This window comes from Fusarium graminearum, chromosome 3 (assembly GCF_000240135.3).
Source record: "Fusarium graminearum PH-1 chromosome 3, whole genome shotgun sequence".
In the NCBI taxonomy this organism is placed as follows: domain Eukaryota; kingdom Fungi; phylum Ascomycota; class Sordariomycetes; order Hypocreales; family Nectriaceae; genus Fusarium; species Fusarium graminearum.
The window spans coordinates 1,057,223-1,075,986 of record NC_026476.1 but is presented as its reverse complement, the minus strand read 5'-3'; the positions used below and the strand labels follow the sequence as shown (position 1 = coordinate 1,075,986).

Sequence of the window (18,764 nt, the reverse complement as noted above, 5' to 3'; positions counted from 1 at the left end):
AGTGCGATGGGGAGACACCATTGCCGCAGGTCTAGACTGCTCAGCTCTTAGAATTCGATTTGATTTTAGAGGCCCCTGACGATCCAGCAACAAAGCAAAGGCCGCTACGGGATATGTCGTGTTGGAACCGGGTGTTGAGCGTTGAGTATCTGGTCTTTTAACGTTTCGAGCGATAACTGGACGGATCATCGTACATCATGTCGCATCGCTCGATTGTTCAAAGTTTCAAGCACCCGCATATTGCGAATGTTGGTTCAGGCAGGCAGGTTATCAGCGTGTCCACTCACACTTGACCTCGAGTTCTTGTCATGCCTCACTCGGCTGCACATGAACTTGCCCCGGAGAAGCAAAGCAAACGAAACTGAGCATTTATTTCAATCGAGCAGCTCAGACCCGACATGGATCAAATCAAATTAGAATCACTGGCCATCGCGTGCCCGTCGAACTACGATTACAAGCATGGGCCAACCTGGACTATGAGTTTATAGGGCACACACCAACGGTGAACTAACGAGCTCTAGGCTGTTCGTCGTCTCGGCTCCCCGCTCCTGTCGTTTGTTGCTGGGAGCCAAGTGGAGATGAGGGGCTGAAGGCTGAAAGGCCCCTGTTGTGTCATTCAACAAAAAGACGACGTCTCTGACGAGGTTTGGTTATTGATGATTGTCGCCGAGTGGGGAAAAGAGCATCTCTGCTGTCGAGCATTAACGGCACTGCAGACCAAAAGACAATATCTCTACCAGTGATTGGGCCAGAATAAGAGATAAGACGTGGCGTGCATAGGCACAGTACAATATCAAGAAGCAGCGAGCACTGGATGTGCTTTGCGGCAAGTACACCACCACATGGAATCCTTCTCACAATTCTAGACCAACAATCATTGATATCGCTCGACCAGATAGTAGCGTATCTTTCAACTTTGTCACGCAACCACCAGTCACTCCAGCACCACCTTTACCACATGGACAAACCCTCTACGGAGGAGCGAACCCACCATCCCGCATTGGCGCTACAGCCTACAGTAGATAGAGGCATTTCCATTGTCTAGCCTCCCACGATAAAGATCAAGACAGTCACAGTCACAGAGCTGGTTGGAAACGGAGTCGGGCCCAACACCCGCCAGGGATAAGCCAAGGGCCCAGGGATCCGGCTTTAGACACCCGTGACAGCAACAGACAGCGCCGCACGATGCAAGGATCTTAATGCAGAGTCTGTCGCGTCGCATTCGAAAAGGAAATGGACGCTACGGCCACCAGAGCGTCGGGTCGTTCAAGCCTATTCATCGACTTGCAGGAGCTGACGACCCTGACCCCAGTTGCTACCTTGCCTTCTCGAAACTTTGAAAATCTCTTCGTCCTCCCCGGACTTGTCTCGAGCTATTTCTCTCATCTCTCCCTCTTCCTCGCTCGATCTCTTGTTTTTAAAACAAACCAGTATCTCATCTTTATAATCATACCATATTATATATACTATTTATTTGATACCCTTATCCTTTCTTCGGTCGACTTTGTTGCTGAAGGCTGGCCTCCTTCTCTCATATTTATACTTCTTATCCTATTGTTCTTCATCTACCTACATAACGTTCATCTAATACGCATTTCCAGCCATGGCGACCTGCACCACCATGGAGAGCCCTCAGCACATGACCATTCGAGAGCTCGACTTGAGGACCTGCCACCCAAGCACCGTGGTCGACAGAGTAGGTGCCGTCCCGGTCTTGAAGACAAGCGCTGGTAAGTTTCTTTCTCCTCATATTCTGCTTTCGTCATGCTCTTTGTCTTTTGGACCCTGTATAAGACCCTGTCACTTGGTTACCATGGTCACCAACAAGGCCTACCTACCCTAGTCAGTATAACCTCAGGGTTGAGCACACGACGATACTGCATCTAGCCTAGGGCTGATTGGTACGAGCTCAATATTCAACATTTGAAGCTATTCTCGTATACAGCTTGCCAGCATGAAGACAGAGAGTGGACTCCTGCAGTTCGTTTTCGGTGTTCCTCATGTTCAAAATATCAGGCATTGAGACAACTCAGCAAGACAAAGATGTTGAAGCAAACCATCATGACTAACATCGCAATCAACAGCTTTCTTCACATTCCTGCGTGCCAATCTTGTCCTTCACTCGGCAATGGTTTCGGCCACTAGCACTCCACAATTTGGTCCATCAGTACCTTTCTCTTCTTTCGTCCCTCCGTCGCCTTCTCCGCTTGCAGCTTCTACTCCATACTTTGGACTCGACGATGATGAAGACGTCGAGCCATTGTCTCTCGAGGTCCTTGACAAGCCCCAAGACAAGGTCGAGGGCATGCGCCTTGTCGCCGACTCGATTGCCCAGATGCGCCAGCGGGCCTCGCTGAACCTCGTTTTCCACCCAGTCTGTCTTGCCGGTCTATCAGCTGCCCTTGCTTCTATCTACCATTTCAGCGGTGTTTCTCGCGACTCTGGACTTGGCATGACTGTCTCATGCGGTGTCATCATGAGCTACCTTATGGGTATCCGTTACTTGGCTAGTGGCTACATCTCTTTGGCTGAACGACTGCGCTGGAACTGGCTACGATCTGACGATGGAGAGGAGGACACCCTGCTAGCTGCCCGTCTCAACCAAGATATCATCGGAACCCTTGTTCTTCGCCTTGAACCAAACCAGACATCCAACCACAGACGACGACGATCGCTTTCTCTCCGAGGAGGCAAGGGTGTTATTCGTGCGTGGACCACCAACCTCAACTACCGCGGAAAGGGTGTCGGAAAGGACCTGCTTCAGGAAGCTGTGCGCGTTACCAAGGAGAAGTGTGGAAAGGATGCCGAAATTGGATTCGCTCAGGAACACGCCAACAGCGCCATGTTGCTCCCTGGCATCTTCAATGCACCATTTCGACGTGACGAGGTTCGAGCTACCAGAGCTTTGGACGGCATCCTGTCCAACTGGGACCTCCTCAAGAGGAGGAGGTAAATGAAGTTCTTTATGAACCAAAACCAAAATACACGCCGGGATACTCTGGTCCCTTTCGACGGTGTCACCATTCGACAAAGCCGATGACAATACGAGATGACGAAGGGGGATGAACGGACGATGATGAGAAGAAGATACCAAGACTGCGATAAACAAATACCCCAGAAAATGATGCAGCCGACGGAAAGAAGATACAAACAGCAATCAACAAATCACACAAAGATACCACTAGAAGACGACGGGTCGTGCTACAGTATAGACTCTGATTTACAGGAGAGATGGGAATATGCAGGAGGGGGGGCATTTAATGGCTGGAGCACTACTCTTTACTTTTTCTTACTTTTTTTTTTTTATACCTCACCTACCTGTACTGTCACTTGAGATACCCCATATTTCTATCGTTTAAGAAGCTCGTAATCATTCGTTCATGATATAGATCATGATCAATAGTAAACAACTATTTGATTTTAAACATCCTGTGCCCTCTGTCTTTGTATGACAAACGCTTCCCTCATGTATACTCGTAAACAACAACCTTTTCTGGTATCATCCTCTCAACTGTGATAAACAAAGACGAAATCATTCACCGGAACGCTATAACACCATGTTGCAATAAAAAAGGCTCAGTAACAAACGAACGAACACAGCAGCGTCAAAGCTACTTGTTAGGGTTGTATGTTTCGAGGTCAAACCCCCAGAGAGGGCGCCCCATGCGGCTTAGACTGTGAATAACCTGTTTACTGGGTCAGTCGATGCTCTTCTACCATCATTAATGGGATGCTACTTACATCCTGGACGGTGACGGTCTTGGCGTTTCTGTATTCCACGTAGATAACGCAGTTTCGGAGAATCTAATATGCCGTCAGTGGCTGTCTCAACAGTGAATGCACAAAAGGGCGGATATGCGTACAGTCTCCAGGCGAGCTTTGAGCGCAGTGCGGATCTCCTCATAGATGCCTGCTGAGATGCGCTTCACACCACCGCGGCGAGCAAGTCGTCTAGATGTAATCTGTCAGCACTTTAACTCCCTTCCGATCCTCGAGTTTGACAAACCGAATAGCGGGCTTGGCTAGAATGATACGGTCAGCAAATGTATCTTTGGCATGCAGGGTAGGTGAGGTAACTAAACATACTGATTCCATGGATATTGTCTCGCAAGATCTTGCTACAAAAAAGAAAGTATTATCAGTTTGACGTCTCGTTTTCTTTTTTATGATAGGCTTTACCGGTGTCGTTTGCCACCCAGAATCGTTTTACCGCCGGTACTCTGATGACCAGCAGGTCGACCGATTCCCCTCTTCTGCATGGCCATCACGCTTCCACCTACGTAAGTATTAGGGATGGGCATCGATCACGATCCCGAAGGGCCACCGCGTGAGGGTACAGTAGGCATTGTTGATGATGTGCGTGAAGGTGGTGTGGTGTATAGGTAGTCAAACCGAAGTAAGCTTCAATATCAAACTTGACGCTTTTAAATAAAAATGAAAAAACGGAGAATAATGGCCAGTATATTCTTTGAACAATCTTGGTTTTGTAAAATGACGAACGATGTGCAGTGCAACAAAGGTGAGGTTGTTATGGTGTTGGTTTGAGCGCTCAGCTCAGTCGCGATACATCATTTCTCTGTGAGCTCCGTCGCCCAACCACGTGACCACAGGATGAATCACTGTTGAGCACTGTCTAGCACTGGCAAGCACTGGCAAGCACTGGCAGTTTTGTAAACTGTCCACCGCTGGCAAAAAGCTCAACGAGGAATTGGTAAATATCATGCTACTGCTTCCGAGCCAAAGAGTGGGTGACGTATTTTTTTTCAGAGATACTTCTTGTGCTTCCGATAAGATACATGGTTCGTGAGACAACACGTGAAAACGGTTGAACAAAAACAAAGTCTAATTTTCATTAGGCAGCTGAGCTTTTATCAATCAATGACTACAATCCCACTAGGTTCGCAGTCCGATGAATGTAACAATTCAAAGACCAAGTTCGAAACCATGCGTTCATCTTTACTCTTCATCCATTAAAAAACACTATGCTTCCACCCAAATCTTTTGTCGCCCTGAAACGACGTGCCGTAACGCCTGTGTCCGTGCTGCCCTTGCTGCTAGGAGGTATATATCATGAAAGCAAAGCGAGGGCGTTCGACGCCTCTCGCGTGTGGGGTATAAATCAAGTTGAATCATAACTGATGTTAGGGTACTTTTGCTATCAATCCGACAATGCGCTCAGGTAACTGTTCTGCAAGATGAATAGCCGTGGTTAACCCTCAAGTCTAACGTCGAGTGAAAACATATCGCTGATGGAAACGATCTGAAAATCACTCTGTTCACGCAGTCGCAGTTTCAGACGCAGTACCTTGTGCACCTTCAACGGCCTCGGAAGATGCATCAGTGGCGGCAGGGGGGTCAAGGACACTGGCATCATCAGGCTTTACTTTCTCTCCAGATTGAGGGGTGTCGTCCATCATTGGCATGTCAGGGTCGATAGGAACATCCTCTGTCTCTGGGGAAGGGTAGGTTTCCTTAGTCTCTTCCGAGGGCTGTGATACTTCGGGTGTTTCAGTAGCCTCATAACGGGCAGTTTCGGCCGTCTCGTTGGGTCTAGATGCTTCAGAAGCGATGAGTGCCTCGGCAGCGGCCTCAATGTCTGTTTCTGATTGAGTCTTGTAGGGTTCATCGACAGTACGAGGTCTCTTGGCAGGTCGCTCATCAGGGTCTGAGCCGATCGGGTGAACCGCTTGAAACTCAAGCTCAAGCTCATCCAAGCGTCGCTTCAAGCTGTTCTCACGTCGGTGGCTGTCTTCAAGTTGTGTACGTAGCTGAGCCTCACTCTCTCTTGTCGCGTCAAGCTCGGAGCGCAATTGGTTTTGCTCGGCACTCGCAACTTGTTGACTGTTTCTAGCAGTGGCTTCTTGTTGCTCCAACTGGGCAAGACGACCTCGGAAAAGCTCTATGATTACTTCAAGCTCGCTGACCCGTGTCTTAAGGCTTGAATTTTGCGCGATGAGTTGCTCCTGAGATTGAGGCGCATCCATCTTGCGGTCTCCGTTCATAGGCGATGTCGCACGGCCTTCTCCAGTTGCGACAAAACTACTCTGGTATGGGTCTTCAACCATGAAGGAGGATATGTTGTGATGCGCATACATCGAGGGGGTGCCAGTGCGGGAGATGGGAGAATCTCCATCGTGGCCGTTCGCTTTGTTGTGGGAGGCTCGTCGTGCGGCAGCAGTAGTATCGAAACCGTTCGCATCGGTCGTGGCGAATCCCTGTGCTGCAGCTTGCTGCTGCTGCTGTTGTTGCTGGAGAATATTAGTGGCAAGTAGGATATCGGAAAGTATCGAACTGACCTTTTTCTTATTCGCCAGGTCAGGGCGCATGGTCTTAACTCTGTTGCGACTCTTGATAACATCGGTCTTGAGGGAAATTGGACGGGGTCGACCATGTAGCTTGAGGAACAAGCCACAGGCATTGCAGAGAACAGCACCATATTCGTCGCGACGCCATAACGGGGTTGTAGAGGTACTGCAATTATGGCAGGTAGGCTGCGTTGATCCATTAGTTGCCATCATAATGCCGGTTGTTGAACATAAACATAGAGTGAGTAGATGCGAAAGCGGGAGGGAGAGTGCTGGTTATTATCTCGGCCACGATAAGAGGATGGAGTAAAAATCTTTGGCTGCAACGTAACTGGCTTGATAAGCCAGATAAGCCCGCAGTAAAGACCCACTCCGAATCCTGACGTGGTCTAGCGTGGCAAGGTCTGAAAGATAAGCCACGTGACCGAATGAATGGTGGGCGATAAGCCAAAGGTGGTTGTAATTGCTGCGAAAAAAATGGGACGTAGCTCTCGAGATAAGATTGCAGTGCGGTGGTGACATGCAATATAGAATGGATGCGACTCTCTCTCTCCACGGGTGCTGATAAGATTGCGATAAAGAAACATGATCGAGACTTACCATGGTACTTCCAGATCCCCCACTCGTCGCGGCAGGCGATGCAGTAGGATACATGGCGGGCGATGGAGCAGCCGAAGCTCTGCAGACAAGGGTTAGTTGAATTGCACATGAAAAAGCCAGGCTGGCTGATATTGTTGGGGGGCTTGATTGGGACTCGGCGCATCTTGTCGAGTGTATGTGCATGGGTGTATTTACAGGTGGTGTCCGTACCTCAACTGAGTTGCAACGTCGGTGGCCGCGTTGGCAGCAGCAAGTGCTGAGATGCCTGGGAGTACGTGTGGTGGTAGAGAAGTTGATGCGGTTGTCGACGTCGATTCTGGTCTGGAGATTGGATCAAGTGCTGCCTGAGCAAGATTTTGCGTCCCGTCCTCCTCCATTTTGTTCAATGGTCGCCGGGAAGGAGGTATGGGATGCTATCGATAAAGATGGGTATTCGACTTTATCAGCGATTATGTCGTGACGCGCAAAGTCGATTGAGTGGTGTGTGATTGTATTGGAACAAAAATTTGAGAAATGGTAGTGATTGCAGATCAGCAGTGTCTGTATGTTGCTGCACCAAATAACAGAAGCAAAGGTGATGGCAAGGTTGATGTAAGTGAGAGAAAGATTATGCGCTGGGCAATGTTTGCGATTGAGAAATAAGTGACTGACCGCGTCGCGCACTGCACTGAGCCTCAGTGCGATCCTGCCTTATAATGACGGGCGGGCCGACCAAAGTTTTTACTTTTAGCTGCACGTAATAAGTTTGTGCGCATTTTGATTGGTCACTTTGTTAAAGGTTGCATGGGCATTCCTTTTGAATTAGACCCTGTCTTGAGGTGCTCGATTCGAGAATCACTACGGAACTGCTGCTTGAAACAATGCGTATTCAATATCAAATCCGTTACCAGATCCAAGATAACGAATGCCTTTTATCGATACTGATTTTTGAGATATGATATCTTATCACGGCCATGAAAAAAGCGAGCGCTGACTTAGCACCTAGGCTAGATTGGCTTGGCTAACCTTTGATTCATGATTGAACAAAAATAAAATTACAGTTACAGATACAGAAAATTATTCACAGTGACGAATATGCTTTAGTAAAATGATCATTATTCGATCATCAATTAAATGACCACCCATCGACTGGCTGATGTTGAGTCTAGGCCTGAATATTGTTGGGATTTTGCACCCCAGAGATGCATCCAATGTCGCAGCAGACATGCGGATAGAAAAGTTGGTCTCCCAAGCCTTGGGGTATAAAAATAAGTAGTCTAAGAAGCCTAGAATATGTATCAAAAATTGACCTACCATTTTCGTCTCTTATGGTTCCAGTGGCCAATTCCTCTGATACCCTAGGGCCCAGAGATGCAGATCACATTTGGATTCCTTCTTGTGAAGCGACTCGATTGACCGGACAAAGCATTGATTCGGAAGCATGTATAATTTCATAAACAACACATTAGAACAAGATCCTTGAAAACTTAACTAGTTATGCTTATGCTTCTAATTCCCGTTTTGTCTATAGGGTAAATCCACCGTCATGGGACCATGTCAAATTTGAGGCTGAAATTGCCAGCCGGTCGATTTAATGAGTGGGCTCCGGAAGCTGCGGAGCGACAGGAAATCAGAGACAAGAGGCAGGTAATTTCAAACAATTGCTTCTTTCTAGAGTTACCTAGTGAGTGGCATGTATCCAACTCACCAAAGCAAACATATGATCCGTAGAATCCCAATCACTAACAAAAAGATGGTAACAAAAAAAGTCGTATAGACAGACGCGTTGTACGCGTTTTCACACACACACGTCATTCCCCACATCATCGACAGGGACAGGCACAACAGCCACATTATGTACCCCTCCACGCCACATCCATACAAACAGGCCAGGCGCCAGGCTCAGCGGTGTGAAAGTGACATCTTTAATGCCGTACCTTAGTACACTTAGGACAGGGTCATTAATTAACATAGTCCCCAGAATTTCCTTTCTCGACCCATCTTCCCATCCCATCATCTTCACCTACCGAATCGAAACAGTTCAACCTCCTGTTTCTCTCTATCCTTTTTTATCCCCCAAGTACAATCACTCAACCAAGTCATCATGTTCAACTGGGCTAAGCAACAGTAAGTATCGACTCTATCAACCCTCTCAACCCCACTATGCATCACCATCACCACATACTCTAAAACAAAATACTGACCGCTATAGACTGGCCAATGTCGCCGGCACTCAGGAGCCCATCTACGGTCCCTCTGCCATCAAGTCTGTTGCCATCGAGGCCGAAAAGACTCCCTACACCGAAGTCACTCGAGATGGCTTGAAGTGGAAGGCCATGGACTCGACCTCTGTCGAGACTGAGAGTTTCTACATCACTGCCGACAACGGTTACATCGCTCTTGCCCAGGTCATCTATAGCAACGTTGCGTATGTTCCGCAGAATCCGTACCACTGTCACCAGCTAACATGTGCAAAAGCGGCATTCGAACAACCTGCCAGTTCAACTGCAAGGTCTTCGACAAGGACCCTACAAAGCCCCACCTCTGGGCCTCAACACCTCTCAACAACCAAGACTTTAACGAGGACAAGACGAGTTTCTACGCCGATGACTGCGCCGTTGAGCTGTCCGAGGATGGCACCTACTACACCATCAAGAGCATGAACAGCCAGGACGCCATCGTTAACCTGAAGATCACCCGCTCTACCCCTGGTTTCCAGGCTGGCACCACAGGCACAACCCTGTACGGCACCGACCACAACAACCCATGGGGATCCATCAGGCATGCTTTCTGGCCTCGCTGTGTCTCCGAGGGTACCATCACTACCAAGGAGGGTCCCATCGACTTGAAGGGCAAGGCTCTTTTCGTCTACGCCCTCCAGGGCATGAAGCCTCACCATGCCGCTGGTCGATGGAACTTTGTCAACTTCCAGGGTCCCACCTACTCAGCTATCATGATGGAGTTTACCAGCACCCCATCATACGGCTCAACCCTCGTCAACGTGGGTGGCATCGTCAAGGATGGCGAGATCATCCATGCTGGCGCCATGAGCACGGCTACTCACACTCAAGTTAAGAAGGATTCCGAGAACGAGTGGCCCGAGCCCAGTGAGGTCAAGTACACCTGGTCTGGTGCGACCAAGGATGCAAAGCCTGTCGAGGCCTCAATTGAAGGACCTCTCGGCGAGCGAGTTGACCGAGTTGACGTCATGGCTGAGGTCCCTGGTTTCGTCAAGACGATTGTTGCAGCAGCAGCCGGCACAAAGCCTTACATCTACCAGGTGAGTTTTGCTCCTTTCTTTTTTCTCCCCTGTTGATTTAATTTCCGAACAACCGAACCATTGGGGAACCCCCTTGCTGACGAGATAATCTATAGTACCACCCCAAGCTCTCCCTGAAGCTCAAGATCGGCGACGAGGAGATCGTCGAAGAGGGTGTCATGTTCACCGAGGCCACCTTCATCTCATAAGGTAGAGGCTAGACGATAGAAAGAAAGACGGGGCCGATATTATGTTTTATTTTCTGGATTCGTCTTTTTTCTTTTAATATTCAGAGTACCAACCTCTGTTTTTTCTCTTTTTCATCAAAACAAACAAAGACATTGGGTAATACAGTAATCGACACTTTTGAGAGGAGGGCGGGGAGTCTCGGCGTTGGAGACTGACGGCTTGGTCACTCGTTTGAATGGATACGATATACTACAGACACTACTTACTACACTACAAGTGATGCCCTTTCCAAACCAATATTTGGACCTGAAGGGCCCTTTCTTTATTTGGCTCGACACGTCCCCACTCGTCTTTTGATTCGGGTTCAGGCCTTTGTGTGTTTTTACTAAACCGCGGGCCGAATGAATAGACCATTGTTTCTCTCTCGCCCTCGTCTTGGATCAGCCCAGAACGAGAACTTGTGACGTCCCACATATGTCCAAGTTAGCTCTCATTATCTGGGCAGGTCGGGGGGAGCCACTACGACAATGGTGATACCATGTCTCTTCCATCTCTCTTTCTGTCTCGATGAACCGAAAGAACCGAAGGGGCAGGGCAAACTTGGAGTCTTTTTAGTCCAACTAGTGGGGGAGGGAGAAGTGAAGGAAAGAAAAGCCAATAATATTGGCGATTTATCGACAGCTCTCGTTCCCCTTCTTTTTAGTCTGTTCCCCGCCCACGATGTCAAGGGATAGATATCCGAACCTTAGTACCATGTTGGCCACTCCATACTAAGGTGGGAAATAAATGCTGTTAGACTGTGTAAACCAAAATAATCTCCACAACAAAGTGCTGCATGTCTCGCCCGTTCCTGACTACCTTGTCTCGTCACAATCTTTCTTAGCCTCTGTCTCGTATGCAATGCAGGTGCTAGCTAGGCTACATGAAGGTTTGTCTCTTCAAGCAAGCACTCTTTGGGGCCTGCAGGTCCTCTCCTTTTTTTACTTTTACGCGTTTTTATTGCTTTTTATTTGCTGCATTCACTTTGGCCAACGTGTTGATGATCTGAGTCGCTGTGCCTGACTAACGGAATAGTGAGACGACGATCCCATCTTCACAAACTCAGTTGGTGGGATTCGGGTTCCTTAGTTTAAGGGTCGCGACTTATACGCGACAGAGAAGAGCATTCCTCTGATCCAGAACACCAATGTTTTAGTTGGGAGAGAGGATCCAGCCAGCCCCTGGAGACGATGTCCAGTGTCTCGAATTACACAAGCTAGTCTCTTGTTCTATCTCGTGAGGAATTGAATAAAGGATTGCGAGAATCCTCTTTTTCTTTGATGATAGCTACTACTCACTATTATCCCTCGTCTTTTACATTCTCCCTAAAGAATATATCCTACCAATATTCCATCGTTTCTCCCTCTTGTGAAGGACGAAAGAATTCCATATCTCTCCACCATCTTTCAAACAAAGGGTTTCTTGATCATCACGAACATACCAGCACCGAAATAACTGAGCCTTCAACAATGACTGCCTGTAACTACCGTGATGCGTCTTCATACGCTCCTGTGTTCCCTTCTCCTCTCAACCCCACAAGCCATGGACCAGACAACAAATATGGAGCTGTCCGTATTGCTCGTCGAAGACGCAGTCGAGCTGGTCGACGAGGACCTCCTGGATCCCACACTCTCACTCAGCGGTTCCTTCGTGTCAAGGCTGCTGATGCATGGAGAGAACATGTTTTAAGTGCTCAGGTTACTCAGTACGAGTACGCTGAAGCTGCTGCTCTGGGAGTTATCAGAGAAACCAAGAACAGAGTAAGTTTCTTCTTTTCCACACCATTCCAAATACCACACACTGACATCTCTTCCCTAGAACTGCTGTCCTTCAATGCCCGGCCTCAAGAACTTTGGCCTCAACTTCTCCCTCTCCGACGCCCATCGCATCGCCAGCAGAATCAGTCTGCCCGATCTATCATGCCTCAAGACAAGACGCATGCTTCTCGCCATGGGCCTCGTCGGCTTATTACCCGCCCTCAAGGTCCGCGACGCTCTGAGAGCAGCCGAGTCGTTATGACTTGTATTTCACGGCGACGAAAATAGCTGTGACAAGAATAATGACCGTTATGAGAATTGCGATTGTGAGCCGTCTTTTGATGGTGCGGCGTTTCTGGGAGGAGATTTCTATAGATATACCCGCGTCTTTACGCCTGCCTTTTCCTTTTCTTCACACCATTCTAATACAATACAATATTTGTTTGACCATACCAAGAATAAAAACAATCATAATCCCCAGTCCAATACACCATCCCCTTACCCCGTACTAGCTATGTGCATAGATATCATACATCGTGCAAAGTTATACATGAATCGTTCTTTACTCATTTATCCTTCTTCTCTTTATACTTTTCCTCCACCGGCTCTGTGGACCCTGGGTTCTCAGCCGCTGTACCGGCTGCTTTCTCCTTGGGTGGGCTTTTAGGATCTGGGTCTAGAACGGCGTGCTCGACCTGCCATATAGCTCTCTCAAGCTCGACCTCGAGAGCCGGCATATTGAGCGTTTCGGAAAAGGTCTGTACTTCCTTTTGGGTGAGGAGAGTGCGTTCCTTGTTGTCCGGCTCTTCAGCAGGCGGGGCATGCAGCGCATAGAGCTGGTCGAGCTTCTCGGATGGGGATGGCCGTAGTAGCTTGTGCTCCAGAAGCCATTGGATATGCTTGCCGCCTGCAATTGCTCGGTAGTGTGACCAGGCTCTGTAGACGAGGTAGAAGAAGGGGAGGTTGGGGATACTGCCCGATGTTAGCTAGTGGGATCTAGGAAAAAGCAAAGTCAAAGACATAGCACGATATACTCACATGGGTATCAGCGCAAATGGGATGGTAATCGGCATGCCCACAATGCACCAGACGAGCCTCTTCTTATGAAGAGCCTGACGCTCCGTCGCAAGAGTTTGGAGAATGCCCTCAGCCTTGTTGGTCGGTATTACTGAGCTCGGGAAGCACAGCTCGACCTTTCCTCTGCCCTGAATATCCTCACCACGACGTCGCGAAGACAGAGGCGGCACCGACTTGAGACCCCATTCCTCGTAGGGGATGCGCCGAAAGGCGTAGTTCCCGTAGTCGACGACCTTGCGCTTCCAGCCCGACTCCATCTTCTCCCACTGCGCCCACGTCCTGGCAGCCCATGCGGTGCCCTTGTCAACGTAGGTCCGACCCTGTGGCGCAGTGGTGACCTCGAGTCGTTTCGCATAGAGCAGCGTTCGCCGCGTGGAGAGCGGTAGGAGGTACAATCTCATGGTGGGTGGTTGGTTAGAGAGTAAAGTTGCTTTGGAATGCGGATATGTTTATGTCGAGAGATGCTCGAAACCGATTGAGTGCCAAAAGAGCCGTAAAAGTGTCGCAAGAGAGACTATCGCAGCATGACGGATGCCTATGATTATAAGATTTTCTGTTGGAAAGAGGCCGCACGGGTAGACAAGAAGCCGGTGAAGAAAAAGAGGCAGTAGTAGAAATTTGCCTCCTCTGGATGGAGATTCAACAAGCAAAGCACTGGACAGACAAGGGTTTATTGTTCTTCCTGCTTGTGGCGAAGCTGACGACGATGCAATTTTTTTAATCACCAGTGGTTGTTTTTTGTTCAATGCGCTGGCTAAGCTTAGCTTGTTGAGAAAAGAAAGCTATCTCATGGTTTGGAGTTGGAGGCCCCCAGAGCAAGAGTCAAGACAAGACGGTGACGCACATGTTCGTCATGGTTGGAGAGAGATTGATTTCTTGATTAACACGTGCAGCACTTGATTATCGACTCAATTACACCACGAGGCTACACAGTTGGATATAAAGACATGATATATATTCTTTTTTCCTATCATATATATAGACTTTATATCTCCAGAGATCATCATGTTTTCCAAGCCAAGAGATGTGACCCTGCACGATTCAAGCATTCATCCTACTGGTATACCTGCTAAGGTGCTCAGCCATGTTCTCCACACACTCTTTACCTGTAACCCCCACCACACAAAAGACGCTATCACCAATTCTCGTAAATCGCCGACATAGAGCGAAAATTTGACAGTTCTCTTCAACAATTCGTCGGGCGAATGGTTTAGTGGTATAATACTCCCTTAGCATAATTCATCCGAATAATCTGGGAGTGGTCCAGGGTTCGATTCCCTGTTCGTCCAACATAGGCGGTTAGATTCCGCTGTTATATCCTCTTTTTGACGTTTCTCATCCTTTTGCATCTGAGAAGAACACTGTATTTAGCTCGTGTTACATATCACATCAACCCTCTGCATAACATGAGAGCCTCCATTCAAACATCATCCAGTGTGCTTCTCATGTTGTCTCACATAGATCTCGATCTCAATACCCCCCAAACCACAAACATCCGTTGCGGAACCCCTATATAGCCAACACTATGCAGGGAGAACCTTCACTTAGCTTACTCAACCGCAAACCTGCCCACTTCTCCATCTTTTACAAGATGCACGAACTCTCTGTTTGACTCACCTTTCAGCTGCAAGTCACACCATCTCCAGCTGTTTGGAAACCTCGTACCTGAGACTAGACCATCAAAAACTGAGACCTACAGCTTCTTCAAAATTCCGGAATTGGTTGAACGCGACTCGTCTCGTCTTTGAACGGATTAAAGTTCCTCTAGGTGGCCACGTATTCGCATCGTTCTTCCCCATAAGGGTTCCTTTCTGAATTCATGCAGGGTCTTTCTTTGTATCTACCCGTAGTGTGTCACGATATCCTTCCGTAACGCCTTCACATGCCCCGTCTATCATCTCTATTCCGTCCCGTCTCTTTCTAACTTGTAGTCTTACAATCTTCATCTTTAAAGCTCAGACTTATTCCTCTTTAGCTCCTCCCCGCCTTCATGCGCGGGACTCTTTGTTCGTGCTGCTCCCTTGCCCACAATCTTCTCCGTCCAGTTCCACCCGGCCGATGACCCCTGCGCCTCTTTGCCCTTGTTCTGCTGACCCAGTGCCGACGGCGACGTTGGGCCCGGTCCTTCTCCACCAAAGTCTAGATCACTGTCATTGTCACTATCGTGCCAGTCCCGATCGCTCCACGAGACTGAATCCGCTCGCTCTGCCTTGGGACGTTGGTCCATCGATGCGTCACTGTCTCGCTTTGACGGCGCTGCCTTGGGTAGGTCCGATACCTTATCGAGGGCCTCCCGCGACTCGCTGTCTGTCCTGGTCATACCTGCGAGATCGTCTCGGCTCTTCTTGAGCTCCGCACCATGCGCGTCTGGTGGCTCATTCATGTTGCGGGCTCGCTCCCGGTTGTCCTCGTCTTCATTGCGAAGGCGAGCGGTTGCCGAGTCGCTAAAGTGAGCATCGACTAGATGCTTGACTACAGGCCATCCATAAGCATTGGCAAACATGCGTCGGACTAGCACGTTGTTGTGAGCATCTGGCTCAACCTTAACGAGCACCTTTCTCCAAGACAAGTCTTTATGGTAGGCTCTTGCAATCTTTTCTTCAACACGCATATTGGCCGTGTCAATCACTTCGTTATTATCCTTATCCGGATTCGTATGTGCTGTATCATCGTAGTCTTGGGTCGACAACGAGCTGTCCTCATGGTTTATAGACGGGTAAGGATTAGATCCTGCACTGCTTGTTGAGGCCTGTCCTATCGAGTTCTGTCGTTGACCAGTCTTCCTTCTGACCAATGTTGTGGGGCGCTTCTTCAGTGGCGGCCCTGGTATGTCTGCTGGATGATAGACACGATCGTGGAAGATAGTTCGTGGTCGTTTGGATGGATCAACAAGATAGTCAACATCGGGCATCTTGGGGTTGAGAAGGTCACTAGCTGACTCGAAGACAGTTGTCCTTGGCGGAGCTGTCATCTCGTCTTCGCCTTCATGTCCAGTTGTGACCGTTGACTGCTTAGCGGAAGCCGATTCGGCAGAGTCTTCTCCCGGGCCATCGGTAGCTTCTTTCAGAGTTTGGCTGTTGGAAAATATTCTCTTTTGCTTTTGTGAAACATTTTGAGGTTTGGGTGGCTCGTTACTCTTGAAAAGGTTGAAGAATCCTGCCAATGGCCCGCTGTTTGTCGAATCAGCCGAGTCGGACGGCACCTCATCGCCATATGGAGTTGCCACAGAACGTAAGCTCGTCCGGTCATCATCCATCATAACCGTGCTGGGTGGTTGTGGAACCTCGCGCATATTTTCGTGGACATTTTGAGGTGACGATGTACCAGATTGGCCAACTGAACGTTCTCCGTTCATTAGCTGTCTCTGTCGGGAGTTGCCCTGGTTTGAGCCCGTCAACTCGGCCCATCCAAAACCAACAACAGTTTCGACCAGACCAGCATCTCGTCGAGCCTTCTCGACACGTCCGAGTCCTTGCCAGTCCAGGAAAAGTAGACAGCTTGTGCGGAGTGGAACGATACCATCGTTAACCACATTGGAATACACAGTTCGGTTGCGAAACTTCTTCAGTGCTGTATGCGCAGGCCCTGTTGGTAGAATCCTCAAGAGCGGTTTTGACTCTGGTTGTGAATCGCCGTAGACCTTCTTATGTGCCGTTTCGCCCAAGTTTCCCACAATAGCACCCCAACCACTCCTTGCAATTGTTGGTGCTCTCCATGTCAAACCGAGGTCTTTGCCTGTCCTGCCGACAAGACCAGAGTCTAGAGCAAACTTGACGTATAGAGGATTCTCGTTGCTCAGTCCCAGAAACGGTGTAGCCAAGGCGACAAAGTTGATAGGCTTGATGAGGTCGAAAAACTGTGGCGAATGCTTTTGTATATACGCAATGGCATAAGTCTGTACCAATCCACCAAGAGAATGAGCAATGAAGCTCATACTTGTAATCTTGTATGGCCGTTCTGCCTTGCGCAAACGTGCACCGTCCTTTCCAAGATGAATAGAACTGTGAGCATGTACTGCTTTTTGCTGAGAATCATGCTTGTCAAACGTATGGGACACGGCTTCGGCCATTCCCTTTCCTGTTGGCAGAAATGGCTGATCTGGGTATGTCATGGACAACACGTATCTAGCGAGCCGCTTTCCGAGATACTTAATCCCACGCTCCGTCTTTGTTGAGTTGCCTGAATAACCCCGTACGATAACTTCCTCATCGTCATCTGATTCATCGTCTTCACCTTCGACCTTGTCCTGATCCTTGGTGTTGTACGCATCTGATTTGGCAAGACCGTTTTCTGATTGTTCCCTCTCGGCTCGCTCCCGGGCCCGCCGTGCCTTGGCGTCGATCTTGGCTTGCTTGACAGCTGCATCAATGCTCTCCTTCATGAACAGCATATCTGCGCCAAGGTTGCTGTGGAGGCCATGCGTTAAAATCACAACGTGAACCTTTTTCTTTTTTTGTTTTGGTTCTTGTGGTTTTGAATCGTCATTCTTCTCGACTTCGGGGTCGTTCGTTTCGGATACGCTCTCTACGTGTTGGTCTGGACCGTTACGCTTTTCAGGATCGCCTTTATCATCCCAGCCTGGAAGTCTGGGTGTGTTCCATAATGCTGCGGTATCTTCAACCTTGACATGTATCGCACGAGAAAACACACCTTTGGGTTGCGCGGGATGGTGCCCATCCTTGGCCCCCACGCCCTGCTGATGGTCACTGATTTTTCCAGGCTGCGAAACTTGAGTCTGCCCATTAATCACTTGACTTGCGTTGGTCAAACCCAAAGACTTCTTGTCACGAGCTAGAACAACCTCGAAGCCGACAGCAGCCGATGTAGAGAAGAGGATCTGCGAAGAAACCTCAACAATCCAGCTAGCGCTTTCATGGTCATGAGACGGCCCTTTTCCAAAACCACCATGGCTTCCTAGTCCAGCACTCTGCCGGATAGTAACGGGTACTACGAGTTCGCATTCCCAAGAACCGCCCGCCTTGACCATGGGCTCAAATTCTGGGACGCCATAACGCTCGGGATATTCGAATTTCTCATTAGGATTGAAGCCAGCGGGGTAAGCAGCGGCGCAGAGGGTATACGGTCCGTGTACGAAAGCGGCGCGGAGAGCGATGGCCGAAGTGTTGCGCACGCGGAGGAAGAGCTTCTCGGGGGACGGTAGGATGCGGTCCTGCGAAGGAGTGTATGTGACGGTATAGCGGACGACTTCGCCTGTTTTTAGGCTGCCGACCTGGTGGAGAAGAAGCATCTCGGCGCAGCGCAGTAACTATGTCGAAGTCGAGAACGTAAAATAATAAGCGTGCGACACGAGATGTTAATTCGAATGGTAGAGATCGCACTGCACGTGCTTGCACAACCCGTTGTGAGAGTCGGTGGGCGCTGTATATTTAGACGGCGGTAAGGCTTGACGTCACCATGTCCTGCGCTTAAACTAAACTTTCGGTTCCCAAACGAAGTAAAAGACGAGAAGCTTCAGTGCAACGAATAAAGATGACAGTGAAAGAGGCCTCGACCGAGGGAGCCGAGTTACAAAGAGTGAGTGACAGTGACAAGAGAAAA

General features: G+C 49.0%; 7 protein-coding genes and 1 non-coding gene across 8 annotated transcripts; 4 read left to right on the top strand and 4 right to left on the bottom strand.

The window, feature by feature from the left end:
- Positions 1–1,603: 1,603 nt before the first annotated feature.
- Positions 1,604–2,953, top strand: FGSG_05075 (uncharacterized protein; the record flags this gene model as incomplete). Its single annotated transcript, XM_011325262.1, has 2 exons — positions 1,604–1,730; positions 2,085–2,953. 2 exons carry the CDS (start codon positions 1,604–1,606, stop codon positions 2,951–2,953), a joined length of 996 nt encoding a protein of 331 aa, XP_011323564.1.
- Positions 2,954–3,611: 658 nt separating this feature from the next.
- Positions 3,612–4,265, bottom strand: FGSG_05074 (uncharacterized protein; the record flags this gene model as incomplete). The annotated part of the gene is made up of 6 exons (XM_011325261.1): positions 3,612–3,686; positions 3,742–3,804; positions 3,864–3,951; positions 4,007–4,049; positions 4,087–4,118; positions 4,180–4,265. The coding sequence occupies 6 exons, from the start codon at positions 4,263–4,265 to the stop codon at positions 3,612–3,614; spliced, it is 387 nt and encodes a 128-aa protein (XP_011323563.1).
- A 1,011-nt stretch (positions 4,266–5,276) lies between these two features.
- On the bottom strand, positions 5,277–6,326 carry FGSG_05073 (GATA type zinc finger protein Asd4; the record flags this gene model as incomplete). The annotated part of the gene is made up of 1 exon (XM_011325260.1): positions 5,277–6,326. One exon carries the CDS (start codon positions 6,324–6,326, stop codon positions 5,277–5,279), a length of 1,050 nt encoding a protein of 349 aa, XP_011323562.1.
- A 2,498-nt stretch (positions 6,327–8,824) lies between these two features.
- Positions 8,825–10,619, top strand: FGSG_05072 (survival factor 1). Its single transcript, XM_011325259.1, has 4 exons — positions 8,825–9,011; positions 9,097–9,312; positions 9,363–10,164; positions 10,260–10,619. The coding sequence occupies exons 1-4, from the start codon at positions 8,989–8,991 to the stop codon at positions 10,350–10,352; spliced, it is 1,134 nt and encodes a 377-aa protein (XP_011323561.1). The 5' UTR covers positions 8,825–8,988; the 3' UTR covers positions 10,353–10,619.
- A 1,221-nt stretch (positions 10,620–11,840) lies between these two features.
- Positions 11,841–12,390, top strand: FGSG_05071 (uncharacterized protein; the record flags this gene model as incomplete). Its single annotated transcript, XM_011325258.1, has 2 exons — positions 11,841–12,131; positions 12,190–12,390. 2 exons carry the CDS (start codon positions 11,841–11,843, stop codon positions 12,388–12,390), a joined length of 492 nt encoding a protein of 163 aa, XP_011323560.1.
- A 148-nt stretch (positions 12,391–12,538) lies between these two features.
- Positions 12,539–13,606, bottom strand: FGSG_05070 (uncharacterized protein; the record flags this gene model as incomplete). Its single annotated transcript, XM_011325257.1, has 2 exons — positions 12,539–13,100; positions 13,167–13,606. 2 exons carry the CDS (start codon positions 13,604–13,606, stop codon positions 12,695–12,697), a joined length of 846 nt encoding a protein of 281 aa, XP_011323559.1. The 3' UTR covers positions 12,539–12,694.
- Positions 13,607–14,404: 798 nt separating this feature from the next.
- FGSG_20633 lies at positions 14,405–14,494 on the top strand. The gene has a single exon. It is a non-coding gene; the product is annotated as a tRNA-Ala (tRNA).
- Positions 14,495–15,153: 659 nt separating this feature from the next.
- On the bottom strand, positions 15,154–18,453 carry FGSG_12678 (uncharacterized protein; the record flags this gene model as incomplete). Its single annotated transcript, XM_011325256.1, has 1 exon — positions 15,154–18,453. One exon carries the CDS (start codon positions 18,451–18,453, stop codon positions 15,154–15,156), a length of 3,300 nt encoding a protein of 1,099 aa, XP_011323558.1.
- Between the last annotated feature and the right edge of the window lie 311 nt (positions 18,454–18,764).